At 45.9% G+C, this 18,929-nt stretch overlaps 1 protein-coding gene and 2 pseudogenes across 1 annotated transcript; all 3 read right to left on the bottom strand.

Moving 5' to 3' along the window:
• Positions 1 to 793: 793 nt before the first annotated feature.
• LOC147096050 (uncharacterized) lies at positions 794 to 4,611 on the bottom strand (annotated as a pseudogene).
• A 4,738-nt stretch (positions 4,612 to 9,349) lies between these two features.
• Positions 9,350 to 10,200, bottom strand: LOC147096049 (histone H1.4-like). Its single transcript, XM_085974066.1, has one exon. The coding sequence runs from the start codon at positions 10,102 to 10,104 to the stop codon at positions 9,478 to 9,480; it is 627 nt and encodes a 208-aa protein (XP_085830192.1). The 5' UTR covers positions 10,105 to 10,200; the 3' UTR covers positions 9,350 to 9,477.
• Positions 10,201 to 11,510: 1,310 nt separating this feature from the next.
• Positions 11,511 to 11,820, bottom strand: LOC147096048 (histone H4-like; annotated as a pseudogene).
• Between the last annotated feature and the right edge of the window lie 7,109 nt (positions 11,821 to 18,929).

Here is an 18,929-nt window from a genome sequence, read left to right as displayed (position 1 = left end):
CACTTGAAGAACTCAACAGCACTCTACAAGATATGAGAGGCTGCATACCTACTACAAGATAACACATTTCACAGTGTAATGTTGAATACTTTGATATTGATTATAAAGTCACGCTGTATAATACCAAACCCATTGGGTTTGCAAAACTTTACCAGAACAAGTATTCACTCAGTCTTTGGTTGTAACTCCACCATTTTGTAAAATGTTCTATTGTTCCACATTATTATTGGCATAAATGTTCACTGTTGATTTCTAAACTGACCTCTAAATGACTGAGATAGTATCTTTTATTTTGCTATTCCACTCATACACTGAAACTTTGTGATATCACTCCTGGGTCACCCACAATCACCTCCCTCCCCCCCCCCCTCCCTCCCCCCAATCGCGCTCTCTCTCTTCCCCCCCCCAATCGCGCTCTCTTCCCACCCTAATCACGCTCTCTTCCCCACCCCCCCAATCGCGCTCTCTTCTCCCCCCCCGTCGCGCTCTCCCCCCCGTCGCGCTCTCTTCCCCCCCCGTCGCGCTCTCTCCACCCCCCCGTCGCGCTCTCTCTTCCCCCACTTCCCCCCAGTCGCGCTCTTCCCCCGTCGCTCTCTATCTTCCCCCCAGTCGCTCTCTCTCTTCTCCCCAGTCGCTCTCTCTCTCTTTCAACAACAACATGCCCTCAAAAGACCCTCGGCACCGCCGGACACTTCAGCTAGTATTGTATAATTCTGGAACAACCTCTTTCATCAGAAGGGCGTGGTGGTTCTGAAAAGAGCCTTTTTTTTGGTTCACACGGGTAGTATTTTTGCTTTGGGTTTTCAGCCTTGGCCGCCGCCCGCGGGGCTGCTGCCGCCTTCTACTCTCGGCAGCTCCCGGGCTTCCTGCCTCTGGAGCGGACCTGGGGCCGGCGGCGGCTCCCGGGTCACTCTCCTGGGCCGCCCGACGGACCCCGCCCGCCCTCTTCTCGGCATTTCTCCGGCGGGCGGGAGCAGTCGGATTACCGCCCCCGGCCTCCTCTTCCTGCCCCGCTTGGCGGCCGCCCTCTGGCGCCGGGGGAAGCGGCAGCTCGTCTTCTCCTGCCGGCGGCCGCCGGGCGGCTCTGGCCCTCCTGGTGCTGCTGGCTGACGCGGAAGGAGCCCGAGGCCCCTCTGCCGGCCGTCCGCAACAGCGAGCCCTCGGTCACCAGGCTCCGCACCGCCTGGTTCACCCGCGAGTTGATGCGCGGCACGTCGTAGCCGGCGGCCGACAGCGCCTGCTTGACGGCGGCCAGCGACAGGCCGCGCCGCTCCCTGGAAGCCGCCACCGCTTGCAGGATGTGGCCCGATACCCTGGGCCCGCCCGCCGGCCGCGCCTTGGGCGGGCTCCTCCTCTTCCTGGCCTTGCGGCCTCGGGCCGGGCCTTTGGTGTGGTTACGGAAACCATTTTATTTTTTCGCTCGCTCAGCGCCTTGCCCCCTCCTTCCCCGGCTGCTCCGCGCTCCTCACCGCGCCGAGTCCAGCTGCCGAGCGGCGGCGGCGGCCGCGCCTTTTGTAAGCTCAGGGCGGACGGTCCAGAGGCAACTCCTCCACCGGGACCCGGCGCGTGGCCGAGCGCCGCATGCTCCCAGCGGCTGCGACTCTTTCTGTGTGAATGTGAAAGGATTTTGTTGCATTCTTCAAACCTTCAACCCCTCCCTCTCCCTAGCGGATGCATCCCTTTTGGTTGCATTCATCAAACCTTCAACCGCTCACACCCTCCCGAGGCGGATGCATCCCTTTTGGTTGCATTCTTCAAACCTTCAACCGCTCACACCCTCCCCAGGCGGATGCATCCCATTTTGTTGCATTCTTCAAACATTCAACTCCCCCCCCCCGCCCGAGGCGGATGCCTCCCTTTTGGTTACATTCAGCAGCGATACAGTTTGCTCGATTATTCCACTTCTTGTACATGTACAAGCCCATTCCTGCAGATCACTCAGGTATCACTGGGACTTTTTGGGGTCCTCGGGAGGATATTGAAACGTCAATGTAATTGACATACTGTGAAGACACCCCAATTATTTGGTGAGATGTTGGAATGTAATTGACATAAATTTGGAAGCTCTGAGCCTTGAGGAATTCATAACATTGGGCAAAACCTGATGGAAGTTGCTGTGTTCACTCTGACACCAATTGTGCTATTTGCTAGGACATTTGGTATTCTTTGGATCAGGTCACTGGGGATGCTAAACTGGGAGATGGCATTTCACAGGCATTTGACAATTCCTGCTGAAAGTCTTTTCCACCTTCAGTTACACTGCCAGTGAGCAGTCTTTCCTACTAAAAGTTAACGGGTCATGCTCTGACAGTCACAGCAAGTTGTTACTGGTCCTTCTTCCTCTTCTGTTTGTAACGGTACGGTGATGGACCCAAGTGCAGACAGACAACCGAAGGCTTGAGATGGCGTTAAACTCAAAAGATGCTTTTTCAGAAGGCACCACAAACACAGGGTGAGACCCGAGACTGAACAAAACCCAAAAGAAGCTTCTCAGAAGATTTACCAAAACACAGGGTGAGACCCGAGAGCCAGCAAAACCCAAAAGAAACTTCTCCAGGAGGGTCCTCAAACACAGGACGAGCAGAGACCTGTGACTTGCAGGCATGAAAACTCAAGACTGAGCCCAGAGGATAGGAAACAGGAAGCTTAAATAACAGGCCTGTTTGGTCACGTGACACAATTATTCAAATGAGACACAGGAGAGCCAAATACTTTAATAAGACACAGGTGAGGAGCAAGGTCCAGAGGCATGGCAGCAGTGTACTGAGGCATCCAAAACCGCCCCCTGGCGGCCAACAGAGGGACGTGTAGCCGGAACCCTGACACTGTTGAATAGGTTAATGCCCTCAAGATGGTGGTGTAAGACAATTCGAAACTGACAAACCAAATATGCTCACAATGTAATCCTTTTATTGTGTTTGACCAAGTCCAGACACACGCAATATCTTTAAGCAGTAGACATACAGAGAAATAAACAGAACAACCGGTTTCCCTAAGGATAGAGACGTAATCTTCATCTTTCCTTTCGATCCTGACTCTACAAATTATTAATGAAAGTTCAAGATCTTTATAGGTCTCTAGTCACGCACACTGATTCATTATGGCATGACAAGTGTTATTGTGAACAAGACCCACAGAAATGAGTTAGCTCCTACAAACTTCCAGATGGTCAATCTGTTTACCATTAAGCATGCAACTAATCGCCTCAGCCCCTATTGAAGTAGGTCATAGCCATTATTTTGGTGGATGCTTTGCTAAGCTTGCATTTGGTAATAACATCTTCCTTTGGAGCTTTCTCTCAGTGTAGAGATCCAGAATTAGTTTTTCTGACACGTTGCTAAAGAGGACCCAAGGTTTGTTACAATTTTGATATCCTTTTCACTATTATGTTACATATTTAGTGACAACATTTACAGGATAAATGAGAAAAAAGAAGCTACGTCCATGGGGCTACAAAATACAGAGGAGCCTTAACACAGGCATTGAACAAGCTTCTAATGTGAACTATCCGTTATTATGCAGGGCTCTTTTGTTAAGGCCAAAGCAAAACTTTTGGAGATACATTTGTGAAACCAGAAAAAATAAACTTGTAACAAACTCCCCAATATGCAAGAAGCAATAGATTTATACAGTTAAGGGCATGTGCAACTTAGAAACTTAGATCCAAAGGAAGACTGGCGAACACTGAGGTATTAATGAAAGACATATTAAAGTTAAATTTATGAAGCAGGAGAGAACGTCTTTGGTAAAGATTTGAAGTGTCAGTCTTGCAGGAAAACTCTTTGAACACTATCTACATGGATTCACACTATTTGTCCTTTGCTTTCTTGTCACTCTTGGGTAGCACTCACCTCTCTGAGTCAGAGGCTGTGGATTCAATTCCCAATTAAAGTTTGAGAATAGGTTGAGATCGTTTCGGCCCCAAGACCTCTAATAATTCAATAGCAAAATACTGCGGATGCTGAAAATTTGAAATAACAACAAAACATGTTGGATAAACTCGGCAGGTCAGGCAGCATCGAGGAGAGAGAAACAGAGTTAATGTTGCGGGTCGAACCCTTCGTCAGAACTGGAAAAGGTTAGGGAAGAGAGATTTTTAAGCAGGGGCAGGGAGGAGGGAAGAACAAAGGGAAGGTCTGTGATAGGATGAATGGCAGGAGAGATTGATTGACAAAAGAGATGATAGTGCAAGGCAAAAGGAGAGGTAATGGGGCAAGTTAAGAAACAAAAAATAGGTCTAGATGAGGTGTGAATGATGATGGCAGCAACATTAACAGCTACCATGTGAGGAAACAAGAGACATTTAAAAAAATATAAAGAAATACGGGGGCCAATTTATAGTCTGAAATTGTTGAACTCGATGTTAAGTTCAGAGGCTGTAAAGTGCCGATTGGAATGATGAGGTGTTGTTCCTCGAGCTTACGTTGAGCTCCGTTGGAACAGTGTAAGAGGCCGAGGATGGAGAGATCAGAGGGGGAGTGGACTTGTGACTTGTCCCATTACCTCTCCTTTGATGGATTTGATGGCATGCAATGCAAATCTGTAGCTACACATATGCTCGGAATCGAGCTGTTTGGACTTACAGTCAGGATAAACAGAGTCTGTCCCCATAGGTCAACATTGGAAGGACGATTGCTGAATAGATACGTGTGATACACCTTAAACATGTCCATTTCCCCCCTGTTGCAGAATCCAATGAAAACATTAGGATAAATCCCCAAAGATAAATAAAACCACACTTCCAGCAGATGCTGACAGGGACATCTTAAACTAAACCAGACTAATCTCAGACTAGAGCTATAGAAATAAAATTATTTCTACATAAGGCAGTCCTGCAATACTTGTGATGTAAGCTACAAGTGGACCAAGTGATATACAAGGTCGACGCTGAGCTGTAGTACAGATGACAGACTTCGATCGGAGCTCCAAAACGGTCTTTATTCATAGGCCTGAGGAGAACCTTCCGAGACCGCTCTCGGATCCGACTCCACCGAAAGTTTATTGAGTTACATTCGTATACATAATCTTATCAGTCATATCCTGCCCTAGGGGTGGGTACAAATCTATCAATCATAGTCTCTAGTATTCCATTATATCCATTGCTTCCACCGCGTGACATTTTTATGCTTCTCCCCATATTCCGCAGTTAACCATGTTTTTTGCTTGTTTGACTTATTCCAACTCTTCTATCATCGTGGCCTTCTTATATATTCTTGTAGCCTGGAGCCACAGTTGTCCATTGTCTCTGCCAGAAGGTCCAGCTCAGTAACATGTTTTCATAAGATAACAGTTCTTGTTCAATCGGCCTACTGGTCCAAACTATCTCTGTAAAGAACAGATTCTGACCTTGTAACCTGCTCATGTTACTTCTGCAAGGCAAGCATATTGTAAGGTAAGCCATTTTGCCTTTTAGACAACCATGTTGTAGCTTCACAAACAAGCGAAGGCCGACTCATCACTCAATTCTTATGTATGTTATCTTGTATGCATGCTATCCTGCCTGGCCGAATAGGCATCCTTCCCAATCTTTCCACGAGCCAAACTCTGCAGTTGGCTTCGTAGTTTAATTGCCTATCATCTCAGTACTTGTCTTTAGAGTTTAGCTGGATAAATACTATACATACAGACATATCTACCGTTTAACTCAGGGTATGAATTAATTCGCTACCTCCACCCTGTATACGAGTGCTACATTATACATATTCTAACATAAACTAAAGTATGAGATTAATTTGGTTACTGCAACTTGGACAATAAGGGCTGTCATGTTTCTTTTTCATCTGTCATTCAAGTTAGATCTGAACTATCATACACCAACTGGAGAGGGAATAATATGCTGATTGCCAAGGGAAAGGCAGGCTAGGTGTATTTGGTTGTTGAAATGTAGACCAGAAACATCCATGCTGGAAACAAGCTGCTAGATCGTGGAAGTGAAGATATCAAATCTTTCATCCAACAACTCCTGTCTCTATTTCCTCTGTCTTTGGGAGTAGCTGGATTGAGGGGCCTTGATATGAGCATACGAAGAATGACAGGCAGGAAAAGACCCTCTAGTCCATCCAGCCTGTCCTGCACAGCTGTCATACCTTGTGCATCACAATATTTACACCCCACCCCACCGGAAGCCATGTGATCTCCTGGACCAGGCAAAAATACAGATAAAAACCCAGACAAATTTGGGAAATAAAAACTTCTGGTAAATTTCTCTCTGACCCCCTTAGGCACTCGAAACTAGTCAAGGACATAGTTCTCAATGAGGTGCAGAGACTACACGACTCTAATCCATAAAGATGAGACAGTTTGTAACATAACATTTTGTAACCATCGTCTTTGAATCCACTGGTGAAAGAAAAGACACTAGGGGGTAAAAATTCAGCTGTTTGCACCTCACATTAGCACCTTAAGAGGGCGCTAATGGGGCGCAAAGCAACTAGCGCCCAGGCGCGGCGATGTTTGTGCTGCTCGCGAAATTAACTAGACATTTTGCGGCAGCGCTAAACACTACCACCACGATCTCCTGCGCCGGCAGATTGTGACGTCAGTCGAGTGCGCAACGCCCCGTTAGCGCCCCGGACCGGATATTGAGTGGCACCCCCTGCCTTACCGCCTGCCGCTATCAATGACAGGTTGAGGGGAGCATTATGCTGTCAGAAAGGGACAAGGGGAGCGCTATTTAAAGGCGACCGCTTTCTGCCTTTTTTGTCTTTTTGCACCACGCATTCTGAGAGAGAGAGAGAGACTTCTGGAGAGATTCAACGCAGTGTGAAGGAGTTTTGAGTACTGAGCAGCACTTTGCAGGTTTATTTTGATTTGCTCTTGCTTCATCAGCGCTCTGAGGTAACGCCTCGCTCCTCGGCCTTTGCGCCTTAAGAGAGGTGTGAAGTGCTTGATTTAGCGCTCCAATCACCTCCAGTAGCGATAAAAGCCAAGTTTGCTGCCGGAGGCGATAATTAGCACCAGGCACTAAACTTTGCGCACGGCCGATAATGGTGCCCCAAATGGGGTGATACAGAATTTTTCCCCCTAGGAAACAACAGAGATTGTGCGCCTAAACTGTATGACAACCCATACCTGGATATCTCCCAGTGCTACTTCCTGAGATGAAAGGTCTCAGCTAATTTTTCTTGGTTTGTAAAATTGTGCACTTGATCCGATCATAGGGCTTGATCTCAGCTGACCATGTCTGTAGAAAACTCTATCAGACCTGAGTTGGGTTCTCATGTAGTAGGCGTGACTGTTTCCAGGATTTGCGAGCTTATTTGCGGCTTTCCTTGTCACCCTGATCACTGTGGCCATGTTTGATTGGCCAAGGACTTCGCTGGTAATTTAAATCACAGCGAGGGCGGGCAATATTCTAGCTTGGTTTGTTTGGTGCTGCTGCAGTTGGCATCTAAAAAACTGCCGGCCAAAGTTACTGGTGATGTCAATGATGTCAGAGGGATGCCAGTTGAACGGTACGGTCATAGACTTGACTCATATCAACGGAGACAAAAGTGAAGCTGGCTGGGTTTATCCATATTCGGGTCTAATTTAGTGTGGGCAGAAACACCGACCAGATAACTATCATAGGCTTCATTATCTCATTTGCAAAATAAACCTTAAAGATAATGGTCAAGGACATCCATCACAATAATTTTTTTTCCAGTTATGACGACCTGAAACGTTAACTCTGTTTCTCTCTCCACAGATGCTGCCTGACCCGCTGAGTATTTCCAGCATTTTCTGTTTTTATTTCAGATTTCCAGCAGCCGCAGTATTTTGCTTTTTTTTAACAATAAACGCTTCAATGGATTTGGAACAGTGCTTAAAGCCAAGTGATCATGCTCCCTATTTGATTCATGAATACTCTTGTGACGAGGGAGATGGAAAACTGTCCCTCTCCAAATTGAAACTAACAAACTGTGACAATTTACTAATAGTGGAAGTTAAATATCGGGGGCGGGGGGGCGTGAAATTCGACTTCGGCGGGGGAGCGAAACGGCCGATCCGCTACCGCTCGTTTTGCGCCCCAGCTGAAGTTGAAGTTCATCCCTCTCTGTTTCTCATGGTGCTACAATGCTGTTGCTGGGAGAGGGGGGATTTGATGCTCCAGGGCGGGTTAGGCTTTTACAATGTGGGAGTGAGCTCAGCGGGTCCCCTGCAGCACCGCGACGTCACAAAACATCTTAAGTCACAAAACATCTGCGTTTTTTCATTGCTGTACTGTGCCGCGGTGCAGTCACTCCTGCGGAAGTAGAGCATGGATAAAATAAAGGACCATTTGACTAGTCTGTAATTTCAACCACTTTTCTTTCATTCCCTGTATCAATGATGACATTTTTACCATACCAATCATAAGTGGGGGCTGGGTCCAGACAGTCTTTCGCACGGGTGGCCTTTTGATGGAGGTTTCGCCATCCTTCGTTCATTTATAACTGATACTTGTTCCCTAGTCATTGGAGACAAGAAAAGCCCTGAGATTGAGTTATTCGTGGACAAATGTTCTCGCACTACATTTCTCTCTCCTGTTTGCACAGTAGCCGGTCCTGGCTTAGTGTATATAGAATTTACGGCAAATGTCGGCTTTTCTCATTCTTAGGGGTGACAGTTTTTACGTATAATCTTCGCGTTATATTTTCTGATTTTATTGAGATCATCGATCTATTTCTACATAAATATAATCCAGGATCCGCAGATCTGATTTATATAAGTGTGCCTTTCCTACTCCTGGCGTGTTGTTATAATAGGACATAAAGACCTATTCTAATTGTATCTCTAGCTCACTTTTTACACAATTTAAGAAAAAACTATACAATTTTACATATCTACCCGGAAAAGGTTTAAAATCAGCATGTCTGAAATCAGTCATTAAGGGGTCTATACGATAGTAAAAGCTTTAGAAAAGGGTAAATCTGGAATATCCCTTCAAACTGAACTGAACAAACGCAGGTCAGAACTAGGAACAGGTAAATTTAGAACCGTCAGGAAATTCTTGTGAACCAAGCATGGGGAAAATACTTGGGAATGATTTAAGAACTCGACGTGCTGTGGGACAATAGATTGTTCCTGGGTGAATGGACTAAAATGGGTTTGAATAATCCGAAGAGGTATCTGTGTCGAGAAAAAGACCCTTTCAACAGCCTTTTCTCAACAGCTTGTGGATTGAAGTTAACTACATGAATTTGGATCATTTGTTATGACCACGAAGATGTGTCGCAGTGGTTCCCGAGAAGTTATAACTAGAGAGACGTTCGCAGCTCCGATAACTGGAAATCCGATTGGCGACTGGAAGAATTCATTAAAGACATGGGAAATGGCAAACGGGCTTACTGTCTCATGGGTGGTTTTATTTACAAAGAAATACATATGCTTCAATTTTAATTTGCCCCTTTATTAAATCAAACTTTCAACACATATGCCTGCTACATTTTAAGTTAATAGTATGACTTGTTGCGGCCCCTTTATCCCGAGTTAGTGGCTCTGGAAAGAGCCGGTCTTTTAAACTGCCAAGTTTTTCGATTTGACGCTGGCCGGCGGGGTTTTTGTGGATGTGGCGTCAGTCGGGCGCCTGGCCGCTCTCCACTTGTCCGCCTTTCGGAAGACGGTGGCGGGGTTTCTGCCGCGCCTGCCCTTCTTTTTCAGCGACATGCGGTTCTTCCTGCCCGCCGACGGCGGTTTGGACTTCTTAGCCCGTCTCTTGACCACCAACGTCCTCCTGGAGACCTCCTTGCCCGGCACCACCTCCTCCTTCCCCGCCGCAATCTCCAGCTTCTTGCTGAGCCCAACCGAGCCGGCGCTAGCACTGGCCGTCTGCACCAGCGAGCCTTTGGTCACCAGGCTCCGGACGGCCCGGTTCAGCCGCGAGTCGTTTCGGCCCAGCTTGTAGCCGCTGGCAGACAGCATCTTCTTCATGGCGGCCACCGAGAGGCCGCTGCGGTGTTTGGTGTTCGCCACCGCCTTCATGATCTGCTCGGCCACCGTGCAACTGAACTTCTTGTGGCGGTAGGGCCGCCGCTTCTTCTTCGCCGTCACCGCACTGTCCAGCGCCTCCGCCTCGTCCGCATGAGGAGTAGGAGGCCGGAGGAATGGAGCCACCCCCAGCCCACTTGGATCTCTGTCCACCATTCAGTCCGCGCGGCTGGTTATAACTCTTTTCACTTCCTCCCTCCTTCCCCACTCCCGCCGGCGGCTGCTCTGTGCCTTCGGCCGCCGGGCCGGCGCCTCTTAAAGCCGTGGTGCGGACGCGTTAGACTCAACCCGCCGCCCAGGCCCCGCCCACCTGTCCCGCCCAGGCCCCGCCCATCGAGTTTGTGCTTTCTCGCCGCCCAATGACGTCGGGCCGCGGGGAAAATCTAGCGCCGGCTCCGCTCCTACCCCAGGCTGCTTCTTCTTCACACTCCATCCTTTCTATGATTCTATGACATACAGCAATCTGCAGCTGTACTGCCTGGCAGCTGAATTCTCCAAAGGACTTGCGTAGCTCTTTCACTGCTGCCTGGCCAGCCTGGGATTGCGTGCTCTCTGGCATGCACGGGAGGGCAGATGCCAGTGTTGTGGCTGTACTGGAACAGCTTGGCTAGAGGCGCAGCTAGTTCTGGAGCTCAAGTCTTCAGCATGATAGCCAGGATGTTGTCAGGGCCCATAGCCTTTGCTGTATCCAGTGCGTTGAGGTCTTTCTTGATATCACGTGGAGTGAATCGAATTGGCTGAAGACTGGTTTCTGTGATGGTGGGGACCTCGGAAGGAGGCCGATATGAATCATTCACTCGGCACTTCTGGCTGAAGATGGGATGGTTTCAAACCCTTCAGCCTTGCCTTTTGCACTCACGTGCTGGGCCCCACCATCATGAGGTTGGGGATATTCATGGAGCCTCCTCCCGTTAGTTGTTTAATGGTCCATCACTATTCACGACTGGATGTGGCAGGACTGCAGAGCTTTGATCTGATCCATTGATTGTGAGATCGCTTAGCCCTGTCTTCCGCTTTTTAGCATGCATGTAGTCCTGTGTTGCAGCTTCCCCAGGTTGGCACCTCATTTTTAGGTATGCCTGATGGTCCTCCTGGCATGCTCTTCTACACTCCTTATTGAACCAGGGTTGGTCACCTGGCTTGATGGTAATGGTAGAGTGAGGGATATGCCGGGCCATGAGGTTAGATTGTGGTTGAATACAATTCTTCTGCTGCTGAAGGCCCACAGCGCCTCATGGATTCCCAGTTTTGAACTGCTGGATCTGTTCTGAATCTATCCCATTTAGCAGTGGTAGTGCCACACAACACGAAGGAGGGTGTCCTCAGTGTGTAGACAGGACTCCTGTCTCCACAATGATTGTGAAGTTATTGATTGGGGTTAAAATGCCCAAACTAGGAGTGTTCAGGGTTATGTGTTAGGATAACAGCATTTTTTCCCACTGGTATCGAAATCCTCAAAATAGTCAGTAATGTATCCCTCCAATCCACAAGGCGTCTTTTCCGAGAAACAATTAGTGGCTCTTAAAAGAGCCTTTCTGCCGAGGATTTTTCTTGTCCCATTTTCAACCACCGAACCCATAGAGTCCGTCCTTGGCGCTTCAGGGCATAAACCACATCCATGGCAGTGACCGTCTTGCGTTTGGCGTGTTCAGTGTAGGTGACCGAGTCCCTGATGATGTTCTCTAGGAAAACCTTCAACACCCCGCGAGTCTCCTCATAGATGAGGCCGGAGATGCGTTTTACACCCCCTCGGCGAGCCAGGCGGCGGATGGCGGGCTTGGTGATTCCCTGGATATTGTCTCGGAGGACTTTGCGGTGACGCTTAGCGCCACCTTTACCCAAACCTTTGCCACCTTTGCCTCTACCAGACATACTGCTAGCACAATCAGTAATTCTCTAATATCAAGTTAAGGCACCAGCCGACCTTCTTTTATACTGTTGCTGCGGACCTGGTTGAAGAACCAAAGAGGGGCAGAATCAGCGGACACCGCGACAACTCGCCTTCTTTCTTGCCGTCAAGAAATTGACACTCAACTTCATGTTTCGAAATTGCTGATCAAATATTCATAGTTAAGCAAGCAGTAATCTGTTGATCTATAGCAGACTTTAAAAAAAACCTCCAATAACGTGAGAACGAAACGGATTACATTTATTCTGGCGCATTAACAACAACATAAATGCACATTTTAAAGCGAATCTGAGACCCTCATTCAGTAACGAATGAAACTTGAGACTCAACTCCAATTGTAAATTTTAGAGGTGGAACAACAAATCAAATCATGGTTCTGATTCTTCAAGGCTCAGTAATGTGTTCATCTCACAAATTATCTTTCCTTTTCCTGGTGTTCACTTTCTCTCGAAGAACGGCAATTTCCACCTCCCTTCCAACAACCCCCCTCCCGTCCTTACTTTCTAAAAGAAGAAACTGTGAACTCTCAAGTTAACGGTTAAAGTGAAAGTAACTGGACAAATCTATTATTACCAACGTGTTTATTTTGAGCACGGCCGGTTTACTGGCAGTTTTCTTGCCTTATTACACAGCTCGAGAACTGATTTTTAGTGATTACATTTTCATTCTTGGCCACACCATCTTCCTCGTTTTCAAGAAAATCTCACAAACTTTCAAAAGCTAAAGCTGCCTCCAAGAAGCCTGACCTCCTCTTTTGAGTCTTTGTACAGTTCAACCTCTTAACTCCATCAGGACCAATTCCATCTAAAACCTGAATACAGCTTCCAACTCCGCAGTGGTCTTCAATCATCATAATCCTGAAGAAGATATAAGGAAACAATGTTTGACATTATTTAGGCATTCATTCTTACATCTTCAACTCCCCCTCTCTATATAACCTTTTGGAGCTTTCTCTGTTTTGCTGAAACTATTGCAGTAATTGTCCCGCTGATCTTCCCTGTCTTGTTCCTCCTAAGTTCCAAATAGACCATCCTAAACACCTTCCTCTTCCTGCATCCTCAGTGATTGACTCAAGATTCATTGCACCGTCTCCTAGTCTCTTTAATTCTTATGCAGGACCTAGACTTTGTGGAATTTCGTACTCTGTAGCCTTTCTTTCCTCTTATATTCTACAGGTTCTTAAATCACCAACTTGGTGTCACCCAACCACTATTCTTGATTCACCTCATCTCTTCAACCGTGCTGTTTTGGGACTTGGCTCTTTGCCCAGATTACACATAAAGCGAACACCCGGGGACACATATGGACGTGGATCTTAGGTCAGTTAGAAACATCAAGGAATCGGCAAGTAAGTTTTAAATGTGCGCACTTGTATGCATAAAAGATAAAGATGTTCGATTTGACATATACATAGTTGTGAAAGAAAAGAAAAGACAAAATACAAATGTAAGTGTTGCCACAGCTGGCCCTGCATTGCACTATTGACGCAGTGGGATTTAAGAATTAGTGTTATGGTCAATGATTAGGGGTTAGGGTAAGTGTTAGAAGTTAGTGCTTAAGGTTAGGAATTGGGGCTAGGGTGTTAAGGCTTGGGTGTTAGGGTAAGTGTTAGTGCTTGGGGTTATAGGGTGTTAGGATTAGGGTTAAAGATAGGGGTTAATGGTTGGGATTAGGGTTTGGGTTAGAAACGGCTATTAGCAACACTGTTGTCACTAGATGCCTCCAACAAATAAATGAGAACGCGGACACATTTAAACCAACTGTTATTTGACTGAGATTGGAGAGGAAATATTAGTCCATGTACCTGAACTTAATTTAATGCATCCAAAGTGTTTTAGTACAATGCTTATTTGGTTAAGAATGAAAGTGCCAAGTGCCTGACCTTAAAATTGATGTTCAGTTTCTCCTCATTGCAAACGAAAAAGACCGCCAGGGCAGTATTATAACAGTGGATGTTGCTGTGATTCGAGACCATGGTCTCAAATTCTCCCAACAGTTTCGGGATAGTTTAGTCAGTGTCTGGCGAAATTAGATTAACCTCGCCACGGGACGAGGATGGAATAAGAATTCCTCGGAGTTGCCAACATTTTTGGTCTTTGAAACGATCAAAGCTAAGCTTCCCAGTGAAAAGTTTTCCCAGACCAATCCTATAGGATCCGTCAGATTTTTCGGCAACATCGCGGAATTCATTCCCCGAAGGGCACTTTAGGCTGTTCGGAAATTGGTGATCAGAAAATAAAGACCTTTTAAAGTGAAATCGCACTACGGGCACTGCTACTCCAGCTGGAATTTTTACTTTAATAAATCCAGCAGTGACACAATAAAACCGTTTGGGAAACGTGGACTGAAATGTTGGCATCGAGTTTAGTAATTTCAAAAAAAGGAATGCGACGCTAACGGGACCGCACGGTGCAAGGGCAAGAAAGGCGCCTGGCAATAAATTCAAATGTGATCAGGAGAATTGAAAAACAAAACATGTGTATTCCTGCGTTTTTTGCGATATCCTGGCCCATCTCCCAGTGATTTCCCCGCTGATATCTTTTATGTGACTCAAGTTTGTGAAATCGCTGGGTCGCTGCCCGGTTGAAACTACGACACATGCCTCAGTCAGGCGTGCTTTGACACCATTGGTTAAAAAGCGGTCACCCTTATGCTGATTTCTGATTGGCTGTGGCCGGGCAGTTTTGGGCGATATCTTCAATCCGCTTATGCAAATGAGGTTCCCTGTTGCATCACAAACGGTTTACCGTTGGGAGATTTGAATTTTCAAAAACTGGCCGCGGGAACGAGTTTAACCGTCAAAAGTGCTCATTAATCTCAATGGCCTCAAATTATGCTCATAATATTCCTCCAAACCTGTTTATTGCGGCCTGTTTCTGTGCTGTATATCCTATGTAATATATAGTTTCTGAAGAACCATTTTTCAACAATGCACCTTTATATTATTAGACTTTAGGAGGGATTGTCTTCTCCCTTGATAATTTAGTATGAATAAATATATTTAGTATTAGCCCTTTTGCTCCATATCCTGAGGTTGTCTACAACGGTGAACACTTTGAAGATCTGATTCTTCCCTACCTTTCTTTTCATCTCCAAGGTCTTCAAATGTATTGTCACTGCCCAACTCCATGGTTATTTCTTATTTAAGTGCTTTCAGTCCTCACAGCAGTGATGTCCCTGGACAAGGTTACCAATGATGTTCTTTCTAACTGTGGCGCGCAACCCCTCCTTGACCTCTTGCAAGGCACCACACGATTAATCACTCCCTCCTCCTCTACCATCTCCTGTCTGGTCCGCCCTCACTTGGTTCCACTGCAGTCCAATCTGTCCCAGCACATAGCCAGATACCTTCTGGCCGGCGTGGCTAACTCAAGGTTCGTGGCCGCATGCTTCTTCTCAGTGGCATCATCCTTCGATGTGTGGGTCAACTTCCATGTGTATGTTGGTGACAGTAAGCTGTACCACCTTTAGCTCTTCAGCCACCACTGTGCTGTTTGACTGCTCACTCGACATTTAGTCATGAATAAAGTAGAACTTCCCACAGCTTAACACCAAACCCAATTCTGTTTGGCTCCCATTAAGAACTGTTCCTTAGCGCCCATACCATCCCCACCCTGGGTTGTTTATTCAGCCTAAATATGATGCCATGTTTGACCCTGAACTGTACTTCAAACCTCATTTTATATGCATCACCCGGAGTATCTAATTCCACCTCCACAACATCATCTGTTTCAGTTTCTTCCTTTGCACTACTGCTGTTGAAACTCTTATCCACACTTTGGCCAACTTGGCTCATTGGTCGCACCCTCACCTCTGAATCAAAAGGTTCAAGCTACACTCCCGGGACTTAAGCATACAATCTAGACCAAGGCTTCTGTGTAGTACTGAGGGAGCGCTGCACTGTTGGAGGTGCTGTATTACAGGTGAGATGTTTAACTGAGGACTAATGATCTGGAGACATGGGTTGAAATCCCACCACGGCAGCTGGGGAATTTAAATACAGTAAAATTAAATAAAAATCTGGAATAAAAAGATAGTATCAGTAACGGTGACCATGAAACTACCAGATTGTTGTAAAAACCCATCTAGTTCACTAATGTCCTTTAGGGAAGGAAATCTGCCATCATTACCCGGTCTGGCCTACATGTGACTCCAGACCCACAGCAATGTGGTTGACTCTTAACTGCCCTCTGAAATGGCCAAGCAAGCCACTCCGTTGTATTCAAGAAGGTGGCTCACCACCACCTTCTCGAGGGCAATTAGGAATGGGCAATAAATGCCGGCCTTGCCGATGACGCCCGCATCCTGAGAATAAAATTAATTGTTCAGGTGAATGCAAAAGATCCCATGGCACTATTTGAAGAAGAGCAGAGGAGTTCTCCTGCAGCCCTGGCCAACATTTCTCCCTCAGCTAACATTAGTAAAACAATTTATCTTATTATTGTTTGTAGGACCCTACTGTGTGCAGATTGGCTGTCGTACTTGCCTACGAAATGGCAGTGACTACACTGCAATTAATTGGCTGTGGAATGTTCTGAAAGAAGCTATATAAATGCAAGTTCTTTCTTTCTTTCTTGTTACTTCCAGGTTTGGCTTCCACAACATTATTTTTTATTTTCTCAGAATGAGGGTGATGCCAGCAAAGCCACATTTTATTGCCCATCCCTGGTTACCCCGAAGTTGTGGCGATGAGCCTTCTCCTTGAACTGCAGCAGTCCTTGTGGTGATGTTATTCCCTTGATGGTGTTGGTTATAGAATTCCAAGACTTTGGACCAGTGATGATGATGTAACGATGGTATATGTCCGAGTCAAGATGTTGTGTGACTTCAAAGTGAAGAGGGAGGTGATGATGTTCCCATAATATTACTGCTTTATCCTCTGATAGGTCACGGGGATGGGAGGTGCTGTTGAAATAAGCTGGGTGCGTTGATGTTGTGCATCCTGTCGATAGTACAAATCGCAGCCAAAGCGCTCTGGTGTAGATACTGAATCAGTGACGGGGCACTGATCAAGCAGAATTGTCCTTTTCCATACAGTTTTGAGTTCCTTGGTGTTGTTGCAGCTGCGCCCATCCAGGCTAGTGACAAGTATTCCATTACTCTCCTGACATGAGCCTTGCAGATAGATGGCGGAGGAGCTTTGAGGAGTCAAGACGTGAGCTACTCATCACAGAATGTGCAGTCTCTGTCCTTCTCTTGAAACCACGTTGCTCATATGGCTGGTCCAGTAAAGCTTCTGCTCAATGGTGACCCTCCCACCCCATGATGTTGATGGTGTGGGAGGGGAAATTAATCGGCCTTCCAAAAGATAGGAGAATTGCACATGAGGATAGGTTACAGTATCAAGTATATACAACGAGGGGTTTCATTGTTATGACCCCTCTCCACCCCAGGCTATTTTATTGTATGGCTAGATATTGGGCAGTTAAGTTAAACTCCTAATCACACGTGATGCAGGGTCTGCTTATGGGAGAGACCGCTGTTACTGAGCACAAGAGAATATCCCAAAAATTTGTAACAGGTAGCAAGGAGTGTCGTAGATTGGATTTTTTCCCAACACCTCTACTCATGAAAAGAGCTGGAAGACAGTTTTCATAAGCAGACAAAGCATCTTATTAACTAAAACTTGCATCTAGATTTTCCCCTGTGTTAAGTTACCCATAGCCCAGGTCGAATAATTAACCCAGACTTCAGTAACTCGGGTACTGGAGGATCTGTGGATGCCCACCATCTATCACATCAGAAGGCAGAAAGTTTCACACCACTAGACCGTGGGTATACAGTCTAAACTACTTGATCAGATTTATTTACAGATATAATAATACACAGAAGCAGGGAGATAAGCAAATACCAACAATACAATAACCAATCTTGCTGTATATACAAACTGGATTGACTATTTAACAATCTTCACCTTGGCAACTCCTTAGAAACAGATGAATAGAAAATAGGGCAGGTTCCGTTATGACAGTACGCTCGTCCCCCACCCGATTTTTCTGTATTCGTTGGGCCCAGGCAATTGAGTACCTCACCTGCAGGAGGAAAACGATCCGCCCTACATCTTCTCTGTTAAAGTTGCATACATTAAGACTTTAAATCCTCGTGCGTAAGGCATCAAAGTATCTTTATCTTAATCGATTTCTGAACAAAAGCCATTTTGACCTGATCCATGAGTGACTGCCTCCAGTCTTCCACTTTGAAACCTAATTAAGAGAGAGCAGTCTCCTTTTTGCACCTGAATTAAAATCATATAAAATAAAGACAGGCACTCTTGTTTTCAGGTTTTGCGGTCCTGAACAGGGTAGGGCGAGGGGAGGAGTTTAGTCATGATGCTCCACCATGGTCTGTGGGGCAGGCTAAAATGGACCAGCTGGTCTTTTCCTGCCCATCAATTTTCGCATACTCAATAGTATCGATAAAGTAAAGAGCGATCAGGGAGGTTACAACAAAGAGAGAGAGAGAGAGAGATTAAAGGCTATTAGTGGGAGAAGGATCACCGAGCGAATATTGTACTTCACCATTAATAAGATCACAATGGACTGATCATGCTAACCATAGTGACAATGCTGTCATTCCACACAATTCCCATGTGCCTCCTCTTACAAAATCATCTAGATTTCAATGAAAAAGGAGGAAATAAAATGTTTTTTAAGAAAAATTAATTACTTCAGATAAATGTGAACTCTTGTTGTAACTGGTGCTCAGTAAATGAGGCTGGTAAAGTAAATTTTACATTTACATTTACTTTGTGACTATTTCTAGTAAGCAAACAAGGTAGCTGTTTATTCTGCTTTGGTAAAATACATACCTAGAAATATATATTTTATATCTGTATATTTATATCTATAGCTATATATATATTTATATATATATAAATAATGTCCATTTGAGATAATAGGAGGCAAGTTAGAAAGAAGGTTCCTTGAGGAACTTATTATCCAGGACAGCTTGGGCAGGGGAGAGGGCTTGAAGGATTCTCTGTGAGTGGTATTAGTATTGTAAAGTGTTTCAATGACTAACAGAACTAGGTGGTACAGTGGACCTCACCCAGAAGACATTGGCCTTTCAGCTC

The sequence above is a fragment of the Somniosus microcephalus genome, unplaced genomic scaffold (assembly GCF_052327205.1).
Source record: "Somniosus microcephalus isolate GS21.2 unplaced genomic scaffold, FLI_Smic_1.0 unresolved_chr1, whole genome shotgun sequence".
Taxonomy (NCBI): domain Eukaryota; kingdom Metazoa; phylum Chordata; class Chondrichthyes; order Squaliformes; family Somniosidae; genus Somniosus; species Somniosus microcephalus.
Note: the sequence above shows the minus strand (reverse complement) of the source record. Positions and strands in the feature narration are given on the sequence as shown.

Bases quoted from the DNA above. Each gene is read 5' to 3' on its own strand.
- LOC147096049 (XM_085974066.1), bottom strand. From the start codon at position 10,104: ATGGTGGACAGAGATCCAAGTGGGCTGGGGGTGGCTCCATTCCTCCGG.